The sequence below is a fragment of the Embiotoca jacksoni genome, unplaced genomic scaffold (genome assembly GCF_022577435.1).
Source record: "Embiotoca jacksoni isolate LCO1_2020_lvr unplaced genomic scaffold, fEmbJac1.0.p SCAF_41, whole genome shotgun sequence".
Taxonomy (NCBI): Eukaryota; Metazoa; Chordata; class Actinopteri; family Embiotocidae; genus Embiotoca; species Embiotoca jacksoni.
In genome coordinates this window covers 2469262-2494982 of record NW_027185394.1, presented here as the reverse complement: position 1 = coordinate 2494982, position 25721 = coordinate 2469262, and the positions used below count along the sequence as shown (strand labels likewise).

Below are 25721 nucleotides of genomic sequence, written 5' to 3'. Positions count from 1 at the left end.
TTTCATATCTGCCCGTGGATCAATGTGCTCCTGTGTAAACCCGGATTTACGGATGTTTATGTGTTTAACTCTTAACAGGTGATGACCATCGGCTCCGGTAAAGTGTTTGCCACCACGGGCTACGGCATCGCCCTGAACAAGAACTCCCGCTGGAAGCGGCCTCTGGACCTGGCGCTGCTGCAGCTGGTCGGAGACGGTAAGACCGAAAGAAAAGGGACGGCAGAGAAAGTGTTGGAGTCCAGGAGGGAAAAAAGCAGAAGAAATAAAGAATTTACTTTGAAAAAGCAGGAAATCAAAAATACTTTAGGCTCATTGCAACCGGGTAGCACGACAAAGCGTGAGATTGACACGCCTGTCCACTAAAGCAAAACGTGAGATAGCTACGCTTTGGGAGTTACACGTTTTGCTTCAGTGGACCAGCGTGTCAATTTCACGCTTTGAGCTTGTAGTCGTTTTGGCCCATGTGACTTACAAGAAGACGAAACCATTCGCAAAAACGTGAGATAGCTACGCCTTGGGGCTGTCTACAGCGTGAGAGTTACACGTTTTGCTTCAGTGGAGCAGCGTGTCAATTTCACGCTTTGGTCTGTGGAGATTTCTTGGAAAATGAAACCTACTCGTATGATTTCAACCATGTGACTTACAGGAAAATGAAACCATAAGCAAAGAAATTGGTTACTGCAACTACAGAACGACTGTGACCTCCTGGATTTGAACCTCTTCATCCTACATCTGTAATTCACCCCTCTTTCCTCCTAATAGGCAAAAAAATGTCCTACATACTTGGTCTCAAGACCTCTGTTGCGACCCCACGGTCACATGACCCTTCGTCACATGACATGAACGCGCGTGTAAGTTTCACCCCTACAAAACATGTTATAGACACGCCGGGTCCAGTAAAAGTAAAACGTGTAACTCTCACACTTAAACAGCCCCGAAGCGTAGCCAATTCACGTTTTGCTTTTCGTGGATGGGCGTGTCCTAAATTTGCTCCCGTCTTTAGAATTAGGCCCAAAAAAAGTTGTTTGTGCATAAAAATTACAAGTTATAAAACTTTTATCGTCATGGCAACAGTAAATGTGATTTAAAAAAAAAAATACTTTCCTATATCTATCCAGAGTCTGCTGTTGTATCCAACAATCTGCCTCCAACCATCGAACAGAGACATCATCTGAACTACGTCACTTCTCCAGAACGTCAGATTGTCGTTATTTATACGTCTGCTAGACGTCGCGTTACTTTAAAACGTAGCTTTAGGTCGTAACGAGCTTCTTGCACAAAGCATTTATATTTATGGGGTCGTTTTTTTTTAGAGGAAGACAGTTTCTCAACCGCCACAGTTAAATGAGTATTTATCTACTCATTAATCTTGTGCTGCGCTATTTAATGTCTGTCCTCTGAAAATTAGTTTTTTTTTGTTGTTGTTGTTGTCGTCGTTGATGTTTTTCTGACTTATGACCTCTTGTGGGTGTAAAAATAATGACTGCAAAGATGTAAGTGGCGTAATGTTGTTTAATAAGTGTGACACCCGGGGTTCACTTTAACATCTTTTTATAGTATTTTCTTGTTTCCTCTTCTTTAGGAAATTGTTTTTCTCTTTGCGTACACGGACAGCAGTGGTTTTATATTTCAGATGCTGTGTGCATTTCATAACTCTCCTTAAGACCAGGCTGGTTGAAGAGACAGGAGAGAGAAAGGAAAACGTCTCAGACCAACACAACCAGTCCAGAATACAAACGTGATATTAAAATTGACTCGGTTTTGTCCTCCAGCCGGGCTTCTTCAGAAAAAAAAAAGACTCTCCTGATTGGATAAATTAGAAGAGTTGTGTTTTGTTATGGAGAGAAGAAAGAAAAAAAAAAAGCGCTTTTAAAAAAATACTTCTGTTGTTCTGAGCTTGTGGAAAAACGCAACCTCTGTTTTATAATTTCACCATTATCGTGTGTCCGCGGCTTCAGAAGAAATTTTAAATTAAGTTTTATCAGCAGGTGAAAGGATTCAGGGCGGAGGAGGAGAAAGTTTGTATTTACTGAAGAGGTGAGGAGGAGAGACTGAGGAGAAGGAGAGGTGAGGATGAGGAAGAGGGAAGTTGTGAGAGGTGAGGAAGAGGGAAGGTGTGAGAGGTGAGGAAGAGGGAAGTTGTGAGAGGTGAGGAAGAGGGAAGTTGCGAGAGGTGTGATGGGGGTGGGTGGAGAAATGAAAGAGGTTAGAAGAGAAAGAGATCAATACAGGGAGGTTAAAGGGAGGCGGTGTGATGTCAGATAACAGACACATTTTCTCTTTGTTCACACGGGAGAACATCCAACACACACACACACACACACACACACACACACACACACACACACACACACACACACACACACACACACACACACACACACACACACACACACACACACACACCGCCCTGTAGTTGTAGGGAAAGTTTCCAACCACAATCTGAACCTGATTCTAAACTTAACCCCTAAAACCAGGTCTGAACCTTCGGGAGGCCGTCGGAGTCGTTGAGGGAAAACCGCTCAACTTTAAAACACAAAACACACTTCAGGTACTCGATGAACAATCATCCTTTGTTCACGATTCAAACCGTCTCAAAGAGACAGAAACGTTTTCATGACGTCTTGAATCACTTCACAACGATCACTTAAAATAACTCAAAAAAACAAACCAGAAATCGAAGTCTCTGAATTTCCGAGTGTGAATCAGCAGTAACAGATAAATGAAAACAAATACTTAGGAACACAGGAACTCCCTCTCAATTTATTTATTTCCCTTCCTTTTTTTCTTCTTCCTCTGGAGTTGTAACACAAACGTTTTTAACAGTTTTGAAGATTTTTCTTTGGCCTCACCTCCACGCCTTCCTTCTTTTTGTTTTCCTCATCTTTCAGACTGTACGATCTTCAGGTCTGTGTCGAACCTCAATTTTGCAAATGCTCCTTTTAAGAAAGTTCTGGCAAACGATGAAGGTACGAATTTGGAACCAGAAAATAGGAGAAACGATGACTCAGCTTTCCTCCGATAAGAAACGCCACCTTCATGAGAGGTCAAGTTCATTCGTAGATCCAGAGTCCGTCTCTTTGTAACCTTTTATTTATAGAAAAGAGAGAAAATACAAACAGTTCTGAAAAGTTTCCTGGCCGGCAAATTATTATTTTCTAATTAAATGATCCACTTGGTCCATTTTTAGCCGTCTTATTCTCTAGATATCAAACATTTCAAAAATAATTCACCGCAAATCAGTCGGGTTGTTTTTACATCTTTACCGGATGTCAAAGGCTCAAGTTTAATGTCGGGAAAAGAGATTGAAAGGGGGATCGGATGAGGAGGAGGAGGGAGAAGATGAAGAGCAGGAGGTCTGACAGAGACAGAAGGGAGAAGGAGGAGGAGGAGGAGGAGGAGGTGCTCACAGCTCCTTCTGCTGCCTGATGGCACCATTAACTGGCTGGCATCGCTGCCCGAGTCCGTCCGTGTCAGTCATGGTGTCTCGCCGTCCTGCTGCAGCGTTTGTGTTCGTTTCTGGAGGAGAAAGATGGAAAACGTCGAGAAGAGGAAAAAACAAATCCTTTAAGTTGTCCGTCTTAAAGTGCTCAACATCCACTAAATGTTGGGAAAATGGGAGGATTATCAAAGAGGCTGTGTGGAAATGATTTGGGTCCGTTTAAAGGAAACCACAGTAGTTACATCTGAGCATCCAAACTTCAGAAATATGACAAAATAATACACCAAATATTTCATAACTTAAACCAGATGTCACGGAAAGAACAAGTTTCGAGGGACAAAACATGACGTCAACGTGTTATTTTATGAAAGAATTTGTTAAGTTGCTTGATTTCCTGAAATCTTTCCCAAATGTTCCTTTTATGCCGCTTGTTGAATCAGACGGGACGAAGAAAGAAAGATGCTGGATAACGTTGGTGTCAAAATAATAACTACTTTTACAGGTGTATAAAAGCTTAGTGCTTGTACAATATGTTTTCAGTGGTGCTTATGTGAAGCTTAATAATCTTATCAACACCAGCTGCAAATTCAATTTTATGTTGTTTTTTTTTTGGTGCTAATCCTGTTTTAGCTAATTGTGCTTCCCTTTTTATTTATTTATTTGTTGTTAATCTACAATGTCAACAGCTAAATACAGCGATCATCCATATCCAACCCCGGAGACTCTATTACCTCCACACGGACTGCGGTTGCTAGCGGCTGCTGTAGTTGTTCCCGGTGATGCATCTCTTTGTCAGAAGCGTTGTCGTTTCTGTTTTATTTCTTTTTTTAGCACACGACTGATCGGTCACCAAATTGGCTCCTCTGGGGAGCAATTTAGCCTCCCGGCAATTAGTGAGCTTGATAACCAGGTGGAAAAATGCCTCGGCGCCGGCAGCAGTGACAGTGACTCTCCGGGGGGGTAGGGAGGGGGGGGTGGAGGGGTGGGGAGGGGGGGGCTGGAGGGCTGATGGAAAGTACTCAGATTGAAAATGAGACGTCTGGCTGTTTGAAAGGGTGACAGTCGCAATTACAACTAAAACTCATTTCTTTTTTAAAGGGCAGGTCCTCCACATATTGAAGTAGTCATTGACCATCTATAAAAGAGTTCGTAGCTTCAGGTCTGTAAAATGGTTCTGATCCAGAAGTGTCTTCAGCTGCAATACCAGCGAGTGCCACTAGAGGTCGGCTCCAAAAAGCCTCCGGCTCCATAGACTCCCATTCAACTTCTCTCATCAAATCCAAAGTGAATAAAATGTGTCCATCAGTTATCTCGGTGTTGTTAGCTAAAGTCACTCCTTCTTATTAGTTTTCTGGAGGTCCATCTGAAAATAATCCCTCATTCATTAGAAAAGAAGATTCAAGAAGACCTGTTTTTGGGGGCGTGTCTGTTTGATTGACAGGCCTCTTTTTATATCGTAGTAATGATCTTTCCCCGTCTGATCGATCTCGTGTTAAACTCATCGTTTCCTCTTTGTTTACGTTTGTCTGATTTCAGTCCAACGTGCATTTCCACCATTTTCATTCCGTCAGCGCAACAAAGCCTCTTTGAAGAACTTATTTCCTGCTTTTTCACATTTCGAAGCCTTCCAGTGGGGAAGTGCTGCAGGAAGTGCTGCAGGAAGTGTTGAATTTCACTTCACAGGAGGGAAAAGAACAGCAAGGTAGAAACAGAATGTATTAGTGAGAGGATGACAGGACTCTATTCTGCAGTGAAATATTTACATGTTGATTTTATTTTGTACCCTTTAAGTTTGAGCTGCTAATCTGGAAACAAGATTTGTTTTCAATATTTTAGCAAATTCTTGAATAAACTACGGCGTTTTTTTTCTTTTAGTTACCGGCTTTAAAGTAGTTTCCACCTGTCGATATCTCTATTTGAAGTGCCCCCCCGGCCCCCCATCACCTCCCCCCTACTGAACTATAAAGAGATCTGGAGGGAGAGGAGGTGCACGGCAGCACGTTTGACAAAGAAAACCTTTTTTTGAAGACGAGGCAGCTTCGTGTCGAGTCCCGCTTCGGCTGCGAGAGATTTTCCATGAAATAAAACCGTCTTCAAAGTGACGCCACGAAAAAAAAAGAAAAAAAAAAAAAAGTCTGGAGACGCAGGAACGCGTTCGCGACGTCGTAACTGCTGATTTTGCACCTGAGCTCAAATCCCACGGCAGCGAGCATCCAAAGTTCGCTTCCACTCCGCGACTCCTTTGTGTCAGTCGCGCCGATTCCTGCTGACTCAGCAGAGCAAATAAAAAAAGAAATAAAAAAAACACCTCGTACACAAAAGAATGATAAAGAAGAAAAAAAGATGTGAATATGAAGAGCTTTTGGCACCGACGGTGCAGCAGAGCAGCACAGCGGAGGGGAATCCATTTATTTTCTGTTTTTATTTCATGGACTCAGAATAAAGACACAGATATTCCTCTGAACTCCCAATTTAGTTTTTTTTTATGTTGACTGCAGATTATTTGCTGTTAGAGTCTCAAAACAAATGAATAAAAACAAAAAATATATAGAAAATTCCCTTGAAATAACTCCTAACCCTCCGACAACACATCGACAAATACAGATTATATCTTTGTAAATAAATATAAATGTTCTGCAGCTGGCTTGTTGAAAGTTTGACAGCCACCTCGTGCTTTGGAAAGACGAGTATTTCAGACGTCACCACCTTCCTGCTCTCGCCGCCCTGAGAACCTCGCCCGTCTCAGGCGGGTCGTCCCGTCATCGCTTGTTCTTTTCCAGGTCGGTTGATGTTTTTGACAAAGCAATTTATTTCCGAGATAAGAGGAGCGGCGCGATAACACGACGACTGCAATAACAGTAGTTTACTTCTGTCACTCAAAAAGAAGCCGTTACAGTAACTAAATTATTTTGTTGGTGTTTTTCCCGCCTCGTTTTCTTTTTTTTTCCCCCTTTTGTCTCAGCAAAGTTCACTTTGGTTTATTTATATGCTGAATATCGCTGCTGTCCGGAGTGTCACAGACAATCAAAGGTAATCCGATCCAGACATGACGGCTGTGAAATTAAATCAAACACAAAACTGAACGGACCGAAGCAATTTCTTTGTTGACCGAGCCGACGTTCCTCTTTTCCATCAGACTGAAAACAAGGCGCGTAATAAAAGCTCACGTCCACTCGTTTTTCATATTTGTAGATTGTGTATTTTGTTGGTCGTGAGATGTTTGGAGTTCGTAGGATATTAGATTTAGCGGAGGTGACAGCTCTCTGATGTTTAAAGCTCCATTTGTGAATCACTCTGCAGGACTCGGGGAGCACGTTCGCCTTTTCGCTGATGACGCGGTTCTTCGTCGCCCGCTGACAGCCGAGTGCGCGGCGACCTTAGCGACCTGTAAATGGGATGAATCGCAGGTCGGGTGCGTGAGCGGTGACGTGGACGTTGTCGGAGGCCGACAGGCGTTTGAACCTGAAAGCAAAGATCTCAGTTTACCACTCGGTCTAATCCGTACTTCCATTTTCAGGCGTCATCCAAAAGAACCCATGTCACGACTTCTGTTATTGTTTTCTCTTCTGTCACCTTTGTGTTTAAGGTTTGGTTACGATCAACCGAATAAAGTGTCTGAGGTAAAGTTAAGTAAAGTTAAAAACCAGCACCGACAGCTTGTACATGTCCGGGCCCTTATTTCTAAAAGATCTCAACAGCTTTTTGATACCATCACTGCTTGTATCATTGCCATAAGACTTTGCTCGTCAGGAGATGGTTGGCAGCTGGTTTTGCTATCTGCCATTTTGAAGCCTCCAGTCTGCTGTTTTTGGCCGTCACCCCTCTCGGTTTTTTCGGAGCCAGAAGAGACCGTCGTCGGACGAGCTGAGGAGGAGCGAGGGTTGAATCTGACTGACAACTTGAGGACATTATAACCAAAACCTGAAGGCACCCGAGGCATGTCAATCAAAAAAAAAAAAAAAAGGTCCCCATCCCCCCAAACGCACCTCTCTTTGAAGTCTAATATCGAATTAATGATCGAATTACTTTCAGAGGCAAGAAAGCTAATAAGAAGGAGAGACTTCATCTGAGGACACCATAATGACTCGTGGAAAACATTTGACTTTAATGAGAACTTGATGCTCTTTGAATGGAAGGTCGATTGGAGCCAGAGGCTTTTTGGAGCCAGCCCCTAGTGGCCCTCAGTGGTATTACACTTCATGACTACAAACAGGTTGTTTTTTAATGTAAAGTCTGCAGAAGAGCCTGAAAAAAAATGTTGTTTTACTGTTTGAAAATGAGATTCTGGGTTTAAATGCACCCGTTGAAACGCCTTGACTACTTCTATTATATGTATTTGCTACGTGCGACGTGGATTCATGTGCCTCTCACATTTGACGGCCGGCCTCCTGCTCACCTGTTTTGTGAGGTGTTGCAGGTGATACTTCATGTATATAACTGCCTCGGGTCATAATTCCCCTTTTTTCCTTTTTTTTGTTTTCCTACGCAGATTCAATGAAGGAGATATCATTTAAAAACACCACCTGGAGGATTAAAAGATCGGGGGCGCCTTAAGTCCTCACTGCACACCGATGTAAAGCTATCGAAGGGATATACGGGCACATAGAAGTGAATTAAATCCCAACAAAAATATCAGCACAATGACACATGAACTCTTTTTCACGCCGGCTCCTTTTTCATTTCAGTCCCTCCGTTGCATTTTGTTGTTTTTTTTCCCTCCTCGGAGCAGGTGAGGAAAAATATTCTGCCTCTCTCGTCTGTCGGCTCTTTTATGGGGGAAGATTTCTCTCCCAAAAGAAGCAGCTTTAAGCACAGCTGACTGCCGTGAATTCAGTATTTACAGGGAGATAAAGGGTGAGGGAGCCGGACGGGGAGGGAGAGAAATCAACCGGGCACTCATTGAAACTGGATGATTAGATTATGGCAGCGAGACGCACACAGAACCAACATGCGCATTAAGCGTCCATTGTGGGGATGTGAAAGGTGTCGATCGGGAGTCGAGCCCGTTTTAATTCAGCTGTCAAGGAACATTTGGATTCCCTACGTGACTGTTGAGGGAAGTGAGATTTCGTGTTTGTTTTTTTGGTCGGAGGAGATTTTGACGTTTCAGTGGCGGCGGTCTAATCCTCGTGCCGGGCTCTTTTAATTAAAGCGGGGTGCTCTTCCAGACAGCGTTCATTAATCCGGAGGTCGATTCATGTTGCGACACGGGGCGGATTGGAGCCTCCTTTGGACTGGGACGTCTGCGCGGTGACAGACTCGGGAGTGCACCGTCAAGACAAGTGGTTTAAAAAGAAAAAAAAAAAAGAGTCCTCCGCGACCCCGGCGGTCCGTCTCCATGATTTCCTCCCCGCTCCCTCCCCCCTTCGTTGTTGTTGTTTTTTGGATGAATGCATCGACGGCCTTCACTCAGAGTCCCATTACGCTGCAGCTCAGAGTGTGTGTCGCATGTGTGTAATGCTCGTGTGCGTCCCTTTCATCTGCCGTCGCATCGCTGTGCCCTCAGACACGCCAGGCCATTTTCACAACCCTCTTCAAAGGGACTCCCCTCCCTCTCCCTCCCCTCCAGTCACTCGCCCTAATTTCTAGTCTCTCTCTCTCTTTTTTCAATCTCGATAAGTTCGGCTGCAAAATGGCCTTTAACTCTTACAACCTTTTCCCTGCTCTTCCTCGCTCTGTCGCCAGTGTTCTAGATTTTCCGTCGTGTTATTTCTACGCTTCATCTGTAATATATATATAACAGATGCACCACTGTGTGCACTTGTGGAATTGGAAATTGATATGAAATGTGGCATAGCATTTTATTTCATGGACATCTCGGGCAGTACGGTCACAAAAAAAAATCCCTTCTGTTGTAACTTTATTGTTTCTTTGCTTTCCTTTCTCCCATGAGTCTGATTTTCGTTCCCTTTTTAACAATATACAAACATAGTTTAATGTCGTGTTTTATTTTTAATTTTCTTTAACCTCCTACTTTCACCTTTTGTCTTTTCCAGATGAGATCGACATGTTGGAGCGTCTCTGGTTGTCGGGGATCTGCCACAACGATAAGATCGAGGTATGAAGTCTCACACCTTTTTCCTGTCAGGATGGTAGATGTTCATTTTTATAACAAATTTAACATTAATCCTGGTCAATTAATCAGTAAACTTGCCAGTGAGAACCGTATTGGTCCAACCAAGTTTACAAACCCCTACTCACCCTTTATAAAAAACTTCGAGAAAAAAATGCCGCATCAAACTATTAAGGAGAACCAACTTCTTTAGTTCCTTGGAGCGAATTTTACCCCGACAACTCATTATATCCTTCAACCTAACTGACAAATGGGAGTTTGCAGCCTCAAATCTACTTAATGGAAAACCAACTGTGGACATGTCGAGTATGAAAGCCTCCGCAGGAACCAGAACCCTTTTTTTATATATGTGGCATTAATGATGATTGATTCGGGAGTGAACGCTGCCGGGCTGCAGATGAGAGCTCCGACTGTTTGAGAGTGAATAAATTAAATTCTCCTTTGTTGGGACTCCAAACAGATATTTTGTGGTGACTGACATGTTTTTCCGGTCATTGCGTCAGAGTCGTGAGTCCATAGTTCTCCAAAATAATCCCAGACGGGTGCTCTGACATCCAGCGACAGGAAAAGGTTTTCCTCAATCGTACTGCTGCTTGTAATTAACTTTTTATCTGCTGTCTGGGAGACAAATTGCCCCTCGTTAGTAATAGATACACTCTCCTGTCTCGTCTCTGTTCCTACAATTATGCTTCCCTTTTACCTCTTTCTCCTTTCACTTACCTCCTTTTTATCTTCTTTATCTCTTTTACGTCCTCTGACCTTTCGATTTCCTCGATTTGCCTTCCTTCCAGGTGATGAGCAGTAAGCTGGACATCGACAACATGGCGGGGGTCTTCTACATGCTGCTGGTGGCGATGGGCCTCAGCCTCCTCGTGTTTGCGTGGGAGCATCTGGTGTACTGGAAGCTACGGCACTGCGTGAAGCGATCCGGTGGGATGGACTTTCTCCTGGCGCTCAGCAGGGTAAGAGAGAGGACGCGTTCAGCCAACGACAACAACACAAAATAAAACTTTACGAGGCAAATTTCCCAGACAAATAAAAAAAAAAACAAGGTTAGACTTTTGGACTCCCCCCCCTAAAAAAAACATAATGTGTTCTGTTTCTGTTCAACTGTAGAAAACTTTGATGGATTGTTGACATTTCAGGTTTTCAACTGAATTTGAAGAAGAACAAATAGTGGAACTGCACAGACTGTCACCACGGGAAATATTTATTTCTCTGCATATAACCACAAAAAGTGGTAAAAAGAGGTCAAACATTGTTTCTAGCACCGGGGTCTCCAACCTGTAGCTCGCGAGCTACCAGTAGCTCGTTAGTCATTGATGTTTAGCTCGCAGAAGGTTCGAACAGAGCTACAAAGAGTGTCTGTCACTGAGACATCAAAGTTACAATGCAGGTCGAGGTCGATAAAATGCATGCAATTTGTTATTGTTGAAATAAAAGAAGCTTATTCAGCTGGTTTGGGTGGAGCTCAGCTATGTGAATAAATGGCACTAAACACGAGGAGCTCTCGGACACTTTCATTTTGTCAAAGTAGAGACCCCTTATCTACTACATCATTCATTTCTAGAAAACCATTCAGTAAATCATGTGACTCTTTATGAAATTACAGTTTTGGATTGAATCCCAGATGGAAAGACTTCATTAAAATTATAATCAAAACATACATGACTCGGAGAAAACTCTACAAACTGCTTGCAATGCATGTCACGCTGCCTTCTGAGGTGATGGAGATATATTTCAATAAAAAAAAGTGAAGTCTCCACAAGATGTAAAAACAATTCAAAAGTGCTTCCGGGAAGTGTGAAAACCAAACCGCCATGGCAGCTTTTAAATTCTTCTTCCAGCTCCGCTGAAGCCGCTGATCTCTCTGATTTGCATCTCCTCAACCTGAGAAGTGAGAACTAATCAGTAAAATAAGCCGCACACTCGTAATACAGCGCTTGAGGAGCGGCGGGAGAAGATTTCTGCAGCGGCAGGTGCTGATAGACTGAAAGGTGTGGAAACGTCAGGGAACCTGCCGTATGAGAAAAATGGATTGATAACAAACAAGCTTCTTCTCTACGATTGCAGCCACGAGCTCCATTTTATTCAGAGAAAATAGAGATATGTAGTAGCTGGTGGCAAAGTAATGAAGACACAATCACGCTATGGATTGCACAGCGGTCGGTGCCACTCAGTATCGGTGCTTGTTTCCGGGCGGTCGGTGGGGACGAGAGCCAAAACAAAAGAGGAACATCGGTGGTGTTTTTCCGCGGCATCAATCCAAGGGGAGCTCACGGGGGTCAGCGGCAGCATGATCACTTAGCTGCTGTTGTCCTTTAGTGCCAACACAGTTTCTGTAAGTTCAGCTTCGGGGGGGTCAGGGAGTGTTTAATACCGACGTGGCGCCGAACAATGAGGGAGAAACAAACGGAAAGCAACGAGGGGAAAGAAGGGTATCAAATGGACTGGAAAGGAAGGGGGGGGTGGATGGTGGTGGGAGGGGAACTTTGATAAGAGGGGGGAGCGGAGACAGCTGGAGGTTTGTATGGCAGAGGTAGTGAAGTATAGCAGGAGATTGTAGGGGGGGAGGTTTAGAAGGAGGGAAACAAACCAGAAAGGAAGGAGGGAGGGCGGAGGGGAGGTGGAGAGGAAAACAGGCTTCACTGAGCACCGAGGAGATATTCCTATTGTTCGAGGGACGCTTTGATTTCTTGGTGTGTAAGTACCCCCTAGTTGTAAAGGTGACACCGCCATGTTGGAACGACAACAAAAGACGTGATTTATTACCTGCGCCCGCGAGACAACACAGAAAATAGCTCATTTTATCCAGGCGCTGAAAGAGCGTTGTGATTTGCACAATAAAAAGGCGGGGAAAATTACAGTTCTTATTTCTGACATTATGCTGCCAAGTATGAGAAAATACATTGAACTAAATCAAGTTAAAAAAAAAAAAAACAACAACAAAAAACAGGATCAGTGATTTGGCACATAATAAAGAAGCAATTCAAACTATGCACTGTATCATACCTTCACTCAGATAAAAAAAAAAAACAGACTGGATGTAAAAGTGTTCGGAGCTTCCAGGTCTGAAAAACGAGGCCGATGCCTTCAGCTGCAATACCAGTGAGTGCCACTAGAGGTCGGCTCCAAAAAGCCTCCGGCTCCATAGACTCCCATTCAACTTCTCTCATCAAATCCAAAGTGAATAAAATGTGTCCATCAGTTATCTCGGTGTTGTTAGCTAAAGTCACTCCTTCTTATTAGTTTTCTGGAGGTCCATCTGAAAATAATCCCTCATTCATTAGAAAAGAAGATTCAAGAAGACCTGTTTTTGGGGGCGTGTCTGTTTGATTGACAGGCCTTTGGTGCAGTCAGGTTACAGCTGAGGTACATTTTTCACAGATTTTTTATTTTGTGCAAAAGGTAACATAATAATGAACACTTCTTACCTGATAAATCTGAACCAGTAAGAAACCTTCGAGCGACAACATGAAACCTGCTCGTTAGATTTAAAGACAGAAAGATAATATCTGTATTGATCGGTCTTGTACGTGTACTGACGACCTAAATGTCATTTACTGACCCCGTTCATAATTGATATTGACCATACGGTTGGAAAATCCAATGTGTCCTAATGGAAATCTCTGATGTCTGTGCAGTGATTCCCTGTTGGGCTTCCTCACAGATTCTTTTGGAGTTCAAGTTTCACCTTTCTTCATACATTCAGAGAAAACCCAGCATAAAAAAAACTCCCAACTTTTATCTTCCTCAGTCTGCAAATACAAACATCAAGAAGACCAGCTGGCTTCTATCTCCCGAGCTGCAACTCTTGCTTTAAAGTGTCTGCAGCCGGGCCTCCGCGGCTCGCTTTAACCCAATCAGTGACTCACCCGAGTTTCAATTTCACAGTGCGCTGCGTGCCGGCGCTCCGAGGACTGTGATAGCACTTCTGCCACGGGCACCGCTGATTCATGTGTCCGGAAGGGCCATCATTACCCCCCCCCCCCCCCCCCCCCCACACACACACACACACACACACACTTTGTGTCATTAAGATGTGACGCTATCGGAGGATCTTATGAATAATGTTCACCTATGGGGAATAGTAGCAGGTGGGGTTTTTTTGTGTGATTTCCACGGCCAATCTCTTTGCTGCTAATTGAGTCCCACTTTTCCACAGTGAGGTGTCAATATACAAAGATAGAGGTAGAGATGCTCGTCTGACACAAGTTCGCAACGGATTTGTTTCTGCTTGGGTTTTAAAATAATAAATCAATTTTTAAAAAAAAGAAGATGTCATGAGGCGTTAGTAATTTACACGTATTTTCGGACTCTTTCGATTGATGTTTTATTCATGTGAAGGTTTGTCGAGTGTTGCTGCCGAGATGGAAAAAGACCAAAGCGTTCTCGCCAGTTTGAAGCAGTTCATTAAAACCGAGTGAGACCGATCTTATTTAAACTCGAGTGGCGAACAACGACAACAAATGAGAGTCTTTGTCCTAATATACACAAATCAGAACCAACTACAGCAGATGACCACAATATTTAAAAGTCTACGTGATTAAGAAAATCAATCTTGGCATCTGATCATTTACTTTTTTCTTCAAATTAAGACATCATTTCTTAAATTCGTTTTTTTTTTTTTTTTTTTTTATTGCTGTTAAAATATTCTTACTGCACCAGGTAGATCACTTCCTATTTGCGTTATGAAAATTAGGTCAAAGTTTATCTTCTACAAAGAGCATGGAAAACTAATGCAATCCACATCAAGTTTTTTTTTTTTTGCTGCTACTAAAACCAATTTAAATTAAGATCAAAGAAAGTAAATATTTTAATCTTCAAAATAAAAAGTCCGAGACCACATCGAGCACGTTTTTGTTCCAGTTAAGTCGGCGAACTGGCAGCTGAGCTTTGAGGCGATTCCCTTAAAATGCAGCCTCAGCCACCATTTGTTTTATTTGCACAGTGACAAAATAGGTTTTGTTGCTTCGGCTCTCCCCCATTGTTTGACTCCTCTCCAGAAGCTGGAGTCTCTTCGTACATACCTCGCTCCACAATTGGTTTTCACAGTGCTTCTGAAAGAAAAAAAACACACACACAATCCTTTTCCATCTGAGGGACACTTTGCTCGCTGAAAGCTTTGTTTGGGTTGATAGCCTGAAAATTGACACTCCAAGAAGCCTCGTAAACTCAGTCCAACGTTCTTTCCCCAAAAAACTCTTGTTAATATTTAATGGTCAGCGCTGCCTGTTGTCTGCTTTTAGAGATGTGGTGACACAGAAAAAAAAACCTGAAGTTGAGGGAAACCGCCTGCAGCGATTTCCCAGCATGTTGTGAGAGTAAAGATTTATTTTCTTTTTTTCAGAGTGGAATCTATCTGTGAGAAATGCGTCCGTAAAAGCCAGACCGTCTGTGTTTATGCAATGCACTGTATAAAGAAAAAGGAGTATAGACAAATTTACATTTTTATGTAGCAACTGGATTCCCACAGCAGTTGTTAAACCAGACTTTCTTTATAACAGCGTGTCAGAATATCCCTGTTATTACAGCTACTGAATAAAACATACAATGGTGAATCAATTATTTGACTATTTTTAATATAACAAGATCCAAAAGTTGTTAAATATCTTACATTTTATTTTTCAACGTGGATGGAAATTCTGCAGTTTCCTTTAATATTTTTGTTCTACTTAGAGGGGCTAATTAGCAGCTTATTTGGGCTTTCTCTTTTTCTTTTTTCCTCATACTATTAACATTTTCACACCTGTCAACTGCACAGGAAGACCTCTAAAGTGTGGTGTTCGCTGTTTTTTTTTGTTTTGTTTTGTTTTGTTTTTTTGTGGGAAGCATTAAAACTTAAGGCTGGGAAAAAAATGGATCTGCTGCTTTCAATCTGCAGTTGACTTTACCAAACTGGTAATTTGACAAACTATATTTCAAACACAGTCCTCCGAAGATAGTTTTTAAGTGCTGTGTGTGGATATCACATTAAAAGCTGCTCTATAGGTTTCCTTTTTCAAAATTGGGATTGTCAGGCTCTCGCCGTTTCTCTCGGTCCGACACATAGTGCCTCCTTATCATACTTGGCAGCCTGCTGGTCTAATTACAATCTCTCTGTTATCTCTCCACCCAGGGGATGTACAGCTGCTGCCAGTTTGAGGATGAGACGACACCGGGAGGGAGCAAAAGCTCTTTGCCCCAGTACCACACCGTGACCGCCATGCCTACCGCAGCACAGCAACACCTGGTGACAGCCACGGTAAACAACACGACTGCCATCGCCATGGTGCAGCAGCAACAGCAGCAGAAGCACCACCAACTGCAACAGGGACAGACTTACACCACGATGCTACCCGGGTCGCCGCCAACTACGGGACACTCGGCGATGGCTCTGGGTCCCTCGAATAGCCCCTTGCTGGAAGGCCCCATGCCTTGCTCCACCTTCTTGCCTCGCCACGACCGCAGACTGGCTGTGGTCGATCGCTGGAACAGGCCAAAGCCGGAGAAAGTGATGAGCGCAGGCAGCGTTGCGGGAGTTGGTATTGGAGGGATAGCGGGTGGGATCACTGAACTCCAGACCCAGCAGCAGTACCAGCCGAACCTCGGACAGCACTGGAGCCTGCAAGGAGGAGTTTCGGGTGGAGCAGGGGGAGGAGGCGACACAGGGCTAGATGAATATAAGCGCTACTATGGTCCCATAGATCCGGAGGGGCTCGGAGCTAGCTCGGACCAGCAGGCGGCAGGGGGCCCCCAGCAGACTCCCAAAGCCAATCCTCGAGGCCCCAAGGCCTCTGGGATGCCCCGGCTGCCTCTGAAAGGCCCACAACAAGGCCCAGGGCACTTAATCGCCAAGCCTCCTCCACCGCTCCCATCTTCTCCACGAAGGCCTCCCTTCTGGCGACGAGGAAGTCTAGCTCAGGCAAGGAGAAAAAGCTCAGGAGGTCCCCTGTATGAGAATATACTCCCACTGGGGAGGCGAGGAGGTGGGAGGTACGGAGCAAGTGATGGAGGTGGAAGGAGAGGACGTCGGCCCCCTCCAGCTCCTCCTCTTCCCATCCCCCTTTCCTCCCCAACACACACGCCGACCACTCCCTCGTCCCCATGCCGTTTCTACTCCACCTGCTCCAGTGCCTCGTCTTCTTCCTCTTCCTCCACGTCGTCCTCGTCCTCTTCTTCGTCCTCCGTGTCGCTTTCTCGGTCAAATTCCCCGTCCTCTTGCTCCGGCGACAGCTCCTATAACTCCTCGCTGAGTTTCCGGTATCGAGCGGGCGATCGGGAATTCACAGTGGATGAAGACTCGGATCTTCTTACGGAGGAATCCAGCCTCCTCCTCGGGTCACGGAGGAAAATACGTTCGCGCCGCATGTCATCGCGCTCGCTGCCGTGCAGCCCGCCGCCTCCTCCGATCCCGCCGCGCAAGCCACGTCCACAGAGAGATTACGGCAGAGAGAGGACCGGCAGCCAGCTGGCCCAGTTACAGGAATGGTGGGCGTCGTGGGGAGACAGAGAGCGCGGGAGGGCGGGGACGACAAGCCGGGGAGACGGGGGAGTGGGCAGAGAGGAGAAGAGACACCACAAAGAGAGGGAGCGTGAGAGGAAGAGGAGGAAGAAGGGCCGCAAGAAGAAGAAGAGGGAGGAGAGGGAGAGGGAAAGGGAGCGAAAGCGGCGCAAGGCAAAGAAGAAGAGGAAGAAAGACGATAAGTTGAGGAAGAGGGAGCGGAAAAGGTCCGAGCAGGAGGGAGGGGACCCTGAGAAAAGAGAGGAACTCAAATCGGGGACACCGGACTACCCGGCGTACCCGCCCGTGAGACGAGAGTCCTATCGTAAAAAGAGCGAGAGCTCGATTAGAAGCTACGGGTGGAACATCCCCGGCGACGAAGAGAGGAAGGAAAGAGAAGAGAAAGAGAGGGACGACGGAGAAGACAGCCGAGGAAAGGAAAGACCGCACAGGCGAAGGAACAGCAAGCACTATCAAAGCTCGAGCAGTAAACCTTCCACATCGGTCAAGTTCTGGGGAGGCGCCAACCCGCCCTCCGATGCCATCCCATCTGCCTTCCTGCCCTTGTTGCCTGCCTCCTCTAAAAGGAGGAAGAGTAAAAGCTCCGATAGGGACACTGTGGGAATGGAAGGAGAGAGGAGGCCGTTGCTGGGACGCAACGAAAGAGGGGAGATGCACTCCAAGGAAGGGTTGTCCTTCCACGAGTGGGAGTCGGAAGTAGAGGACGAGGAGGAAGATTCGGAGCAGGACCGGAGGAAAGCGGAGCACGGGAAGAGACGCGGGGGAGGAAGGACAATGTCCGATGAGGAGCGGGAACGTGATAAGGTCGTCGGAATATATTCCGATGACGACGGCTCTTCGGGAGAGTTCGGGAAGTTCGAGAGGTACTGGGAAGACCACGAAGGTAGGGCGGTGGGAGGGATCGGAGGGGGAGGTTGGTTTTTCAGCACCTATCCCTCCAGGGATAAAGTGGGCAGCATCAACAGTAGAGACGACCTGTTCCTGGAGCGTGGAGACCGGTGGGGGACGGCGGAGACCGGATGGGGGTCGAGTGCGGGCGGCGGCGGCGGCGGGGGAGGGGACAGAGGTGAGCGAGGTTGGGGATCAGGCTCACACTGGCCCCCGCCTCCTCTCACGCCACCGCCTCCCCGGCGCTACTGGTCCGTGGACAAGCTCCACATACAGGACGAGAAGAAGGGCAAACGCAAGTCCAAGGACAAAGGAAGAGGGCACGCCGCCTGTTCCTCCTGTCACTCCCCCCGACACCATCCGCACTCCCGTCCCGCCAAGTGGGCCCGCGTGACCTCACAAAGCCAGGAGGAGCTGTTCCGCCACTGCCAGAGTTTTGGCGGTCCCTTTAAGCCCAAACACGACTCCTCATCCTCATCCAAACCCGATCGCTCACAGAATCCCTCCAAATCCGGCAGCCAGTCAAACCTTAGCGTCCAGCAGCGGACGCAGAGATCGGATCGGGATCGAGATCGAGGAAGACAACCGTCCCCGCCTCCGACCCTCATACCGAACTTGCCCCCCCCGCTCCCCGCCCTCCCGGCCCCTCCGTCCTCATCTCACTCTATCCACGCTCCTCCCCCGACCTCCTCCTCCTCTGTGTCCTCTCCCTCGGTGGTCTCGTCCACGCCGGGGGCCCCCCAGGCCTCCTCCATGGCTTCGGCAAGTGCCAAACTGCAGTACCAGAGATTGCGCTCGGTGCCCCAACCCCAGAGGTTTCCTCAGTCTCCTCACTTACCCCTCAAAGCCAAGAGCCTTTGTTCGCGAAGGGGCTCAGCCCATTTCTCCAGCGTGGAGAGCGAGGTCTGAAGTTCAACACGGTATCACAAGTCATAAGAGAGCCGACGCCGCGCAAGGTGATCTGGATCTGAGCCTCCTGCCCGGCAGCAAACACGGCTGCACAGCCAAGTCAAGTACAGTACACGCACTGAGCCCTTTCCTAAAGTTCTGCACAAACAAACAAACAAACAAACAAACAAACAAACAAACAAACCAGAAAGCCAAACAAACCTAACGGGGCAGGTCAAAGGAGCGACCTGGTGTCTACTGCTGTCTCCTTCTACCCCCCTCAGTATGTGAAAGACCAACAACAACAACAACTTGAAGCATTGTGAACGGCGTTAATCAGTACACCAGAAAAAAAAAAAGGAAAAGCAAAATCAGACATCAAAAGCGGTGCGACCGAAGAAGACTCCTTTGCTGTAGAAAAGTAAAGGGCTTCGGACGTCGAAGCAGAGCGGTAGTTTGTATTCAGAGGATTCTTAATGCTTACTGAGGGCTCAGGAACTTTGTAGTACTGTACGTATGCCTGCCGCTCTCAGAAGCCTTTAACACAGAACAGTGTTGGTATTTTTATCCCTTATACAAATCGCTTATCCCTCCCCCCTCCCTCCTCCTCCTCCCCTCCTCCCCCTTTTATTTTCCTTTTATCTTAAAAAACTGTTTACACCCCCGCAGAACTGTGACTCCCACCTGAGGCGCCACTGTTGCGTACGATCAGTGGCCTCTTGTCCCGAAGGGGAGGAAGGTGATCGCCACCTCGTCTTCTCTGGTATCCATCTCTTCTTTTACTTCCTCCCTTTTTCTCCTCGACGGCCTTATTTTCCCCTTCGGTCCTCCTTCTGTCTTTCGACTCCCGTCCGACCTTCTTCACGTGTCGTACCTCCTCCTCATCCTCCTCTCCTCCTCCTCCACCTCCTCCCTCCCCCCCCCTCCCCCGGGCTCCTCTCCTTGATGTGATTATTCTGTGCGTCTGTGCTTTTCCGTGTTTGTATTCTTGACAACAGGGTAAGTCAACTGTGACTGATATTCTACTGGCTTAATGAAAAAGCTGAGTGCCAAATTTACGTAGAGCTCGACATCAATCTGTTACAACGTTTGCAGCTGTGTTTCCTTTTTATCTCGTACGAGGACACGCGAGGACACGCGAGGACACGCGAGGACACATGCACCTTCACACGTCCCGATATGTCAATTCTCTTTCTTGAGCAATACATTCTTCACCCTCTGTTCCCGTTGAAGCTTTATACTTTGAAACTTTTACTTCTGTGTTGTAGTTGTTGTTGTTATTGATGGTGTTCTATATATCGAGACATGTGTTAAATCTAATACGACGTAAGCACTGTGCCATACCACTCCAAGCTCGGTGCCCACGAAGCGTCCTCTCAACTACCTGACGACGACGACGACGGAGGAAGCGTCGGTTCCCTCCTCCTCCTCCTCCTCCTCCCCCCCTCCCTCCCCCCGTTATTTGACTGAATGTAAAAGTCAGCCGCCGCCGCCGACGGTGCTGCGACAACAACTAAGACACTTGAAGATGGAAAGTTGTAGCAATTAAACGATGGATAACGTGCGCGATTAAGAACCGGCGACAGAGCCGAGCTCGGTTTGTTGATGCTGACCGCGCAGGGTGAACCTGCACCATTTGCGTAAGAGAAGTTGCGGCAGGTTTAAAAAAAAAAAAAAAAGACTTTTATTTGCAGAAGTTCAATCGGCACGAACGCGAGAACACAACAAATATTCGCAGCCAGGTTTTTTTTCGCCATCAAGCAGGAGATACGTGTCTGAACACGCTAGGTGGCGCTACAGAGATCGTTAGACAAAGTGCAAGGAAACAAATACTCACAGCCTTACGCTAATTGGTCCTGCCATATGTTTTTTTTTGTTTGTTGTTGTTGGTATGAAGGTTTGTATTTTAACGGTACGATCAGACGGGGACTTGATTGTTGCAAAATTGAGATCTCGTGCGAGTGCCGTGTTTTTTGACGTCCAAGAAAAACTGTGCCTGTTCTTGAGCGGCGGCGTACGGAAGACACACTAGCACCTCCTGTGATATTTTTATTTTTTAAAACAGTGTTTCTCACCTTGTACAAATGTGTAACCAAGAGCTATAGCTTTTTAACCCACGACCGAGCTGACACCAGCAGTTACACTCCGATGTCAAGCACTTAGCCAGGCTAGTCGGTTAGCGCCGTCGCACGTAGGAATTTAGCTTCAGGACACTTGGACATCGGCGGTGTGTCTCACGAAGAGGCGAAAGAGCCGCTGGGACAACATCGTTTGTGGTTTTCAGTCGGTGGAAAAGCCTGAGCCATCTTCCCCATAAAGTCTGGTCAGCTCATGTTGTTTACCTGGAACTGCATCTGAGCCATAATTTACAGCTGATGAAAACAAAAGGACAACTTACGTTTTTAACTTGTTGTAGTTTGTCTGACTTTCTTTGAGAAAAACAATATCCAGATATACATATATATATATGTATATATGTATATATATATATATATTTATATATATGTATGTATGTGTGGCGGTGGGTAGCAGAAGAGAAAATTGTTGTTTAGTATCTTAATATTTGTGGATATTGTTTCTCATTCCACGTCCATTATAATAAAAATAGAAATATGATGATAAATACGTTTTATCATATTCAAATTATTATGTTCATATTATCGATTGACTGCATTAAAAGCCAAGTTGGAGACAGTTCAGTGCTTTTCTGATCACAATCAGCAATCAACACAAATTTCAGTGACCCCCCCCCCCTCCTCCTCTTTGGATGGTGAGATAGCAGAAACGTAAAACTCGGCTGTTTCCTCAGAAGAAAAGAAAAAAAAAACAACGAGCCACCGATCGTTCCTTGTTCCCCCCCCCTCGCCCCCCCGCCCCCCCCTCATGTCCGTCCATGGTGTCGGTGCGTGTCTGCGAGCGTAAAGCTGATCTGTTTTTGAAAAAAAAAAATGAAAAAAAAAAAAGAGAAAGAGTATCTGTGGATATATTTATTTCATCTAAAAAGAAAAAAAAAATAGCATATCTAAATATATATGATATTATATTTCAAGACTCTTAAGATCTGTTATATAAGTTCGTCTACTAAATTTACAGTATTATCTCGATGAATGTGTCTTTTTTCGTCTCGTTCGTCTGTCTCTCCTCGTCTCGGACGTCCTGCCCAGCTTCCCCCCTTCCACTTCCCCTCCCCCCTTCCCCGTCCCCTTCCCTCCTCCCCCCGTCCCCTTCCCTCCCCCCCCCCCACCACCCCAGCGAAAACAGAGACCAGTACGTAACTGTGTTTTTGCTCACTTTAACACCAACCGTCCGCCTCCATTAGCTACCCACCGTAGCTAACGCCGAGAGTTCAACGAAAGTGATGACGCGGAGGGGGGAGGGGGGGAGGAGGGGGGAGGAGGAGGATAGGGGTGGGGGGGGGGGGGTGCGCGAGTGTCTTATGACCGTGTCACTGTAGCAGTGGTGGCATGTGTTTGTCTACCCAGAGGGGCCTTTATCTTGATTTCTTTGTTTGGTTTGGGCTACAGATTTAACAACTAATTAAACCTTTTACGGACACAGCAGCTTTGACCACAACTCTCACTCCTTGAGCGGGTCGCGTTCTCGACCCGGTTCCCGGGTTCCCGGGTTCCCCCGGAGTTTATACCGTCGTCTTTGAAACACGATGCAGCGAGCAGCACAGGCTTTTTTTAGTTCTTTTTTTTGCATTTCTTAGTAGCTGTATTACTCTACAAAAAAACCAACACACGCACAGCCACCCCTGCCAACCAACCTATATGGTATATACAGTATACGGACTTTGATATACGTACATAGTGTGTTGTATCTGCCGAGCTGCTGTGCTGTAAGACACAAAAAAAATGAAAAAAAAAGTTATAAAAAAAAAAAAAAAAAAAAAAACGGATCGTACACTACGAACACGGTTTCTTTCTTAATTTTTACAAAACCGGTAACGCTAATACGACACGTGTCACGGGGCGGAGCCAAAATAACCTCCGCTCCGCTAAGTGTGGTTTCCACGACGGCAGGAAGTGGCCGAGCCAGAGCTTTTTTCTTTACGATCGTCAACAGCTACAACGGTAATGTCGGTATTCCCACTTTTTACCAGCAGGGGACGGGAAAGACGACGATGAGGCCACGCAGACAACACTGCCTGAGGTCCGTCCTCAGGGGGGCCAACTTAGAGCTACTTTTTACATGCTTTATGATACATTAACACCCCCCCCCCCAAAAAAAAAAAAAAAAAAAAAAAAAAAACCAAACAACAACAATATTTGAAGCATTTACCGGTCTTAGAAGCCCTGGCGAGCCCAGTTTCAGCCCGCAGTGGAAGCACATCCACATATTTTTGCCTCGTCTCAAGGCCTTGTATTAATACTGCTGTATTGACTGACTGTATGGTGATGATGGCTGGTTGTGCCGCACTTTATTGTCAGCAACCCTCACCACACACACACACACACACACACACACACACACACACTCACACAGATGTGGTAAGATGCTGCCACCACTCTGCTTCAGCCACATCCGCTACCGGTGGGGACGATGACAATACTTTGCTGTACTGCAAGCAGGACAAAAATAAAAAGATGATTTTAATAAAGAACTGAAACGATTGTCGGTGTGTTATTTTGCCGGACTGGATGAGGAGGTGTGACTTTTGACTTTTAATATTTGAGGAATCTGGCTGACACGTGACTGTAAAGTTGAATCAACACCTCTTGATTCCTGTTTGGCTTTATTAAAGTAGAAAGTTCTCCACAACTATGACTCCACTGATTACAGTGATTACATTCATTTTGATCCAAAAACAAGAAATGCTGACGTGCCCTTAAAGAGCTGCTGGTTCTGCCGGTAATTTTGTTTTTTTTACCCCATCTCTCAATTTGCATTTAAATTTTTCTTTTAATAATATTTTCAATATAACTCAACATATAAACAAGGAACTTTCTCGTGTGATGCGTCAGCCATTAAGTGATTGTTTCATTATTTGCGAATTTTTTCTGAGAAGTTAGTTTCTTCTGCGTTGCTTCGACTGAGATGAATCTATTTTAACGTCTTTGATTATGAGTAATGTTACTTCTGAATTCAGACGCTTTCATCGTTTCTTTGAGATTAGTATATCATGGCGTGGTTGCAGTCGTAAATACAGAAGCACAGATTTGTGTTGCGCAGTTTATATTTCAACACCACGAGGATGCGCCAATCAAAAGATTAAAAAAAAAAAAAAAAAAGCAGCCTCGCGTGGTACAGATGTGTCTTTATGTGACAGAGATCAGAACTGACTTACATGCTGCACATAATTATGACACGACGGGACATCTGAACAGCGTCTGCGATGCCGGCGAGCTCCGTGGAAACGCCGTGGAAACGCCGCTTAACGAACGCTCAGGTGGACGATTCGAACACGGCCCTTCGTAATTGCTGTTGTCGTGGCGGTGCTGTGAATTCCATCCTGTCATTCTCCCATCTGTCCACCAGATGGCCTCGGGCTTTCTTCCGTCCCGTCCGGGTCACCCCCCCGGGTCACCCCTCCGTCTCCCCCGGGTGTTCGATAAACTCCCCCGGCTGCTGTAAATGCAACTGAGTGAATGGAAGAAAAACAAAAAAAAAGGTGGCGGGGCCAAAAGGGGGCAGAAAAGAGAAGGACAGGATGTGAAGAACGAGGTCGTCTGTGGGGAAAGATAGAGCCGCTTTGCATTTGTGCCAACGACAGGCCACCGCTGACCGCCGCAGATAGGAGTAAATCACACACACTTGTTTTTTTTTAATGTTATTACCCCCCCCCCCCCCCCCCCCCGGCTGTCCTTCTGCACTTCTATAATTAGACGGCAGGTTCACAAGTTCAAATGTGTTGACTTTGAATGAGCTTTTATCGAAACACACACACACGATGAAAGGCGGCGTTTCTGCTGGTGTGTGTGTGTGTGTGTGTGTGTGTGTGTGTGTGTGTGTGTGTGTGTGTGTGTGTGTGTGTGCGCTCTTTGATTAATGTCTATCCACATAAATCTCCCCTTAAGTCAATCGCTTCCTGCGTGAAAGGGTGATAAAATGCCCGGGGGGTGTGGAGGGGGGGGGGGGGGGGTGGTTTTACAGTTCATCTCCCCACGAAGCACTTCAGTGTCACGTTTACGAGACGGCTCGAGTCGATGTTAAACTGTTTAACGGGGCTGCATTTTCTTTTTCTTTTTTTTTTAAACCATGCGTACGATGAATGGCGGCCGACGTGTAGATAACGCCTTCGCTGACGACCTCGTCGCGGAAAGAAAAATACCGTGTAAATTCTGACGTTTTTCTATCAAACAAGCCAAATAAGAACTCTTACAGTTCCTATAAAAAAAACCCCATAAAAACAAAGAAGTACCTCCGACCTCCTTCTTTCATGTTATTGTTCACTGTGAATCAATAAGACAGCTGTTTTGATTGTCAAAGTCCGGTTAAAAGGTCAACGCAAACAGAATCCACCAAAAAACCACTAATAAAACATCAATATTAACACAAAAACACACCTGAACCATCACAGCTGCAGCCAGTTGTTGTTGTTTTTTAATCAGATAATTAGTCTTCTCACCTGTGTATTAAAGGGGTTTCAGTAGTATTTATACAATTATATCTGGAGGTGCAGTACATGCCATGAAAATACTCCTTTATGGGCAAGTTTGCAGCTTCAATCATTAAATATATATATATACATACATTGGATAGATTTCCAAAACCATTGCAATGATATTAAAATATGTTCCGTGCTTCCCTGAAGCTTCAAGTTTGACCCGTCGTCTCGGATCGGTTCATTTATGTTCATCATTATGATTAATCATTATGATTACTTGCCGTTTGACAAAGAGTCCAAAGAGTGATCATGTGATCGTGACGTTGGATCGGGGCGGTTTGACGGAGGAATGAAACGACGTTCACCTGGACGACCG

At 45.6% G+C, this 25721-nt stretch overlaps 1 protein-coding gene across 1 annotated transcript in view; it reads left to right on the top strand.

Annotated features, from left to right (window-relative positions):
• The window catches only part of grin2da (glutamate receptor, ionotropic, N-methyl D-aspartate 2D, a), a 111198-nt gene extending 87797 nt beyond the window's left edge, over window positions 1-23401 (top strand). Inside the window, exons 15-18 of the mRNA XM_069168646.1 lie at window positions 79-196; window positions 9439-9500; window positions 10307-10477; window positions 15634-23401. Coding sequence (XP_069024747.1) covers window positions 79-196; window positions 9439-9500; window positions 10307-10477; window positions 15634-18816 — 3534 coding nt within the window. The 3' untranslated portion in view covers window positions 18817-23401. The remainder of the gene's footprint in view (window positions 1-78; window positions 197-9438; window positions 9501-10306; window positions 10478-15633) is intronic.
• The last annotated feature ends 2320 nt before the right edge of the window (window positions 23402-25721 follow it).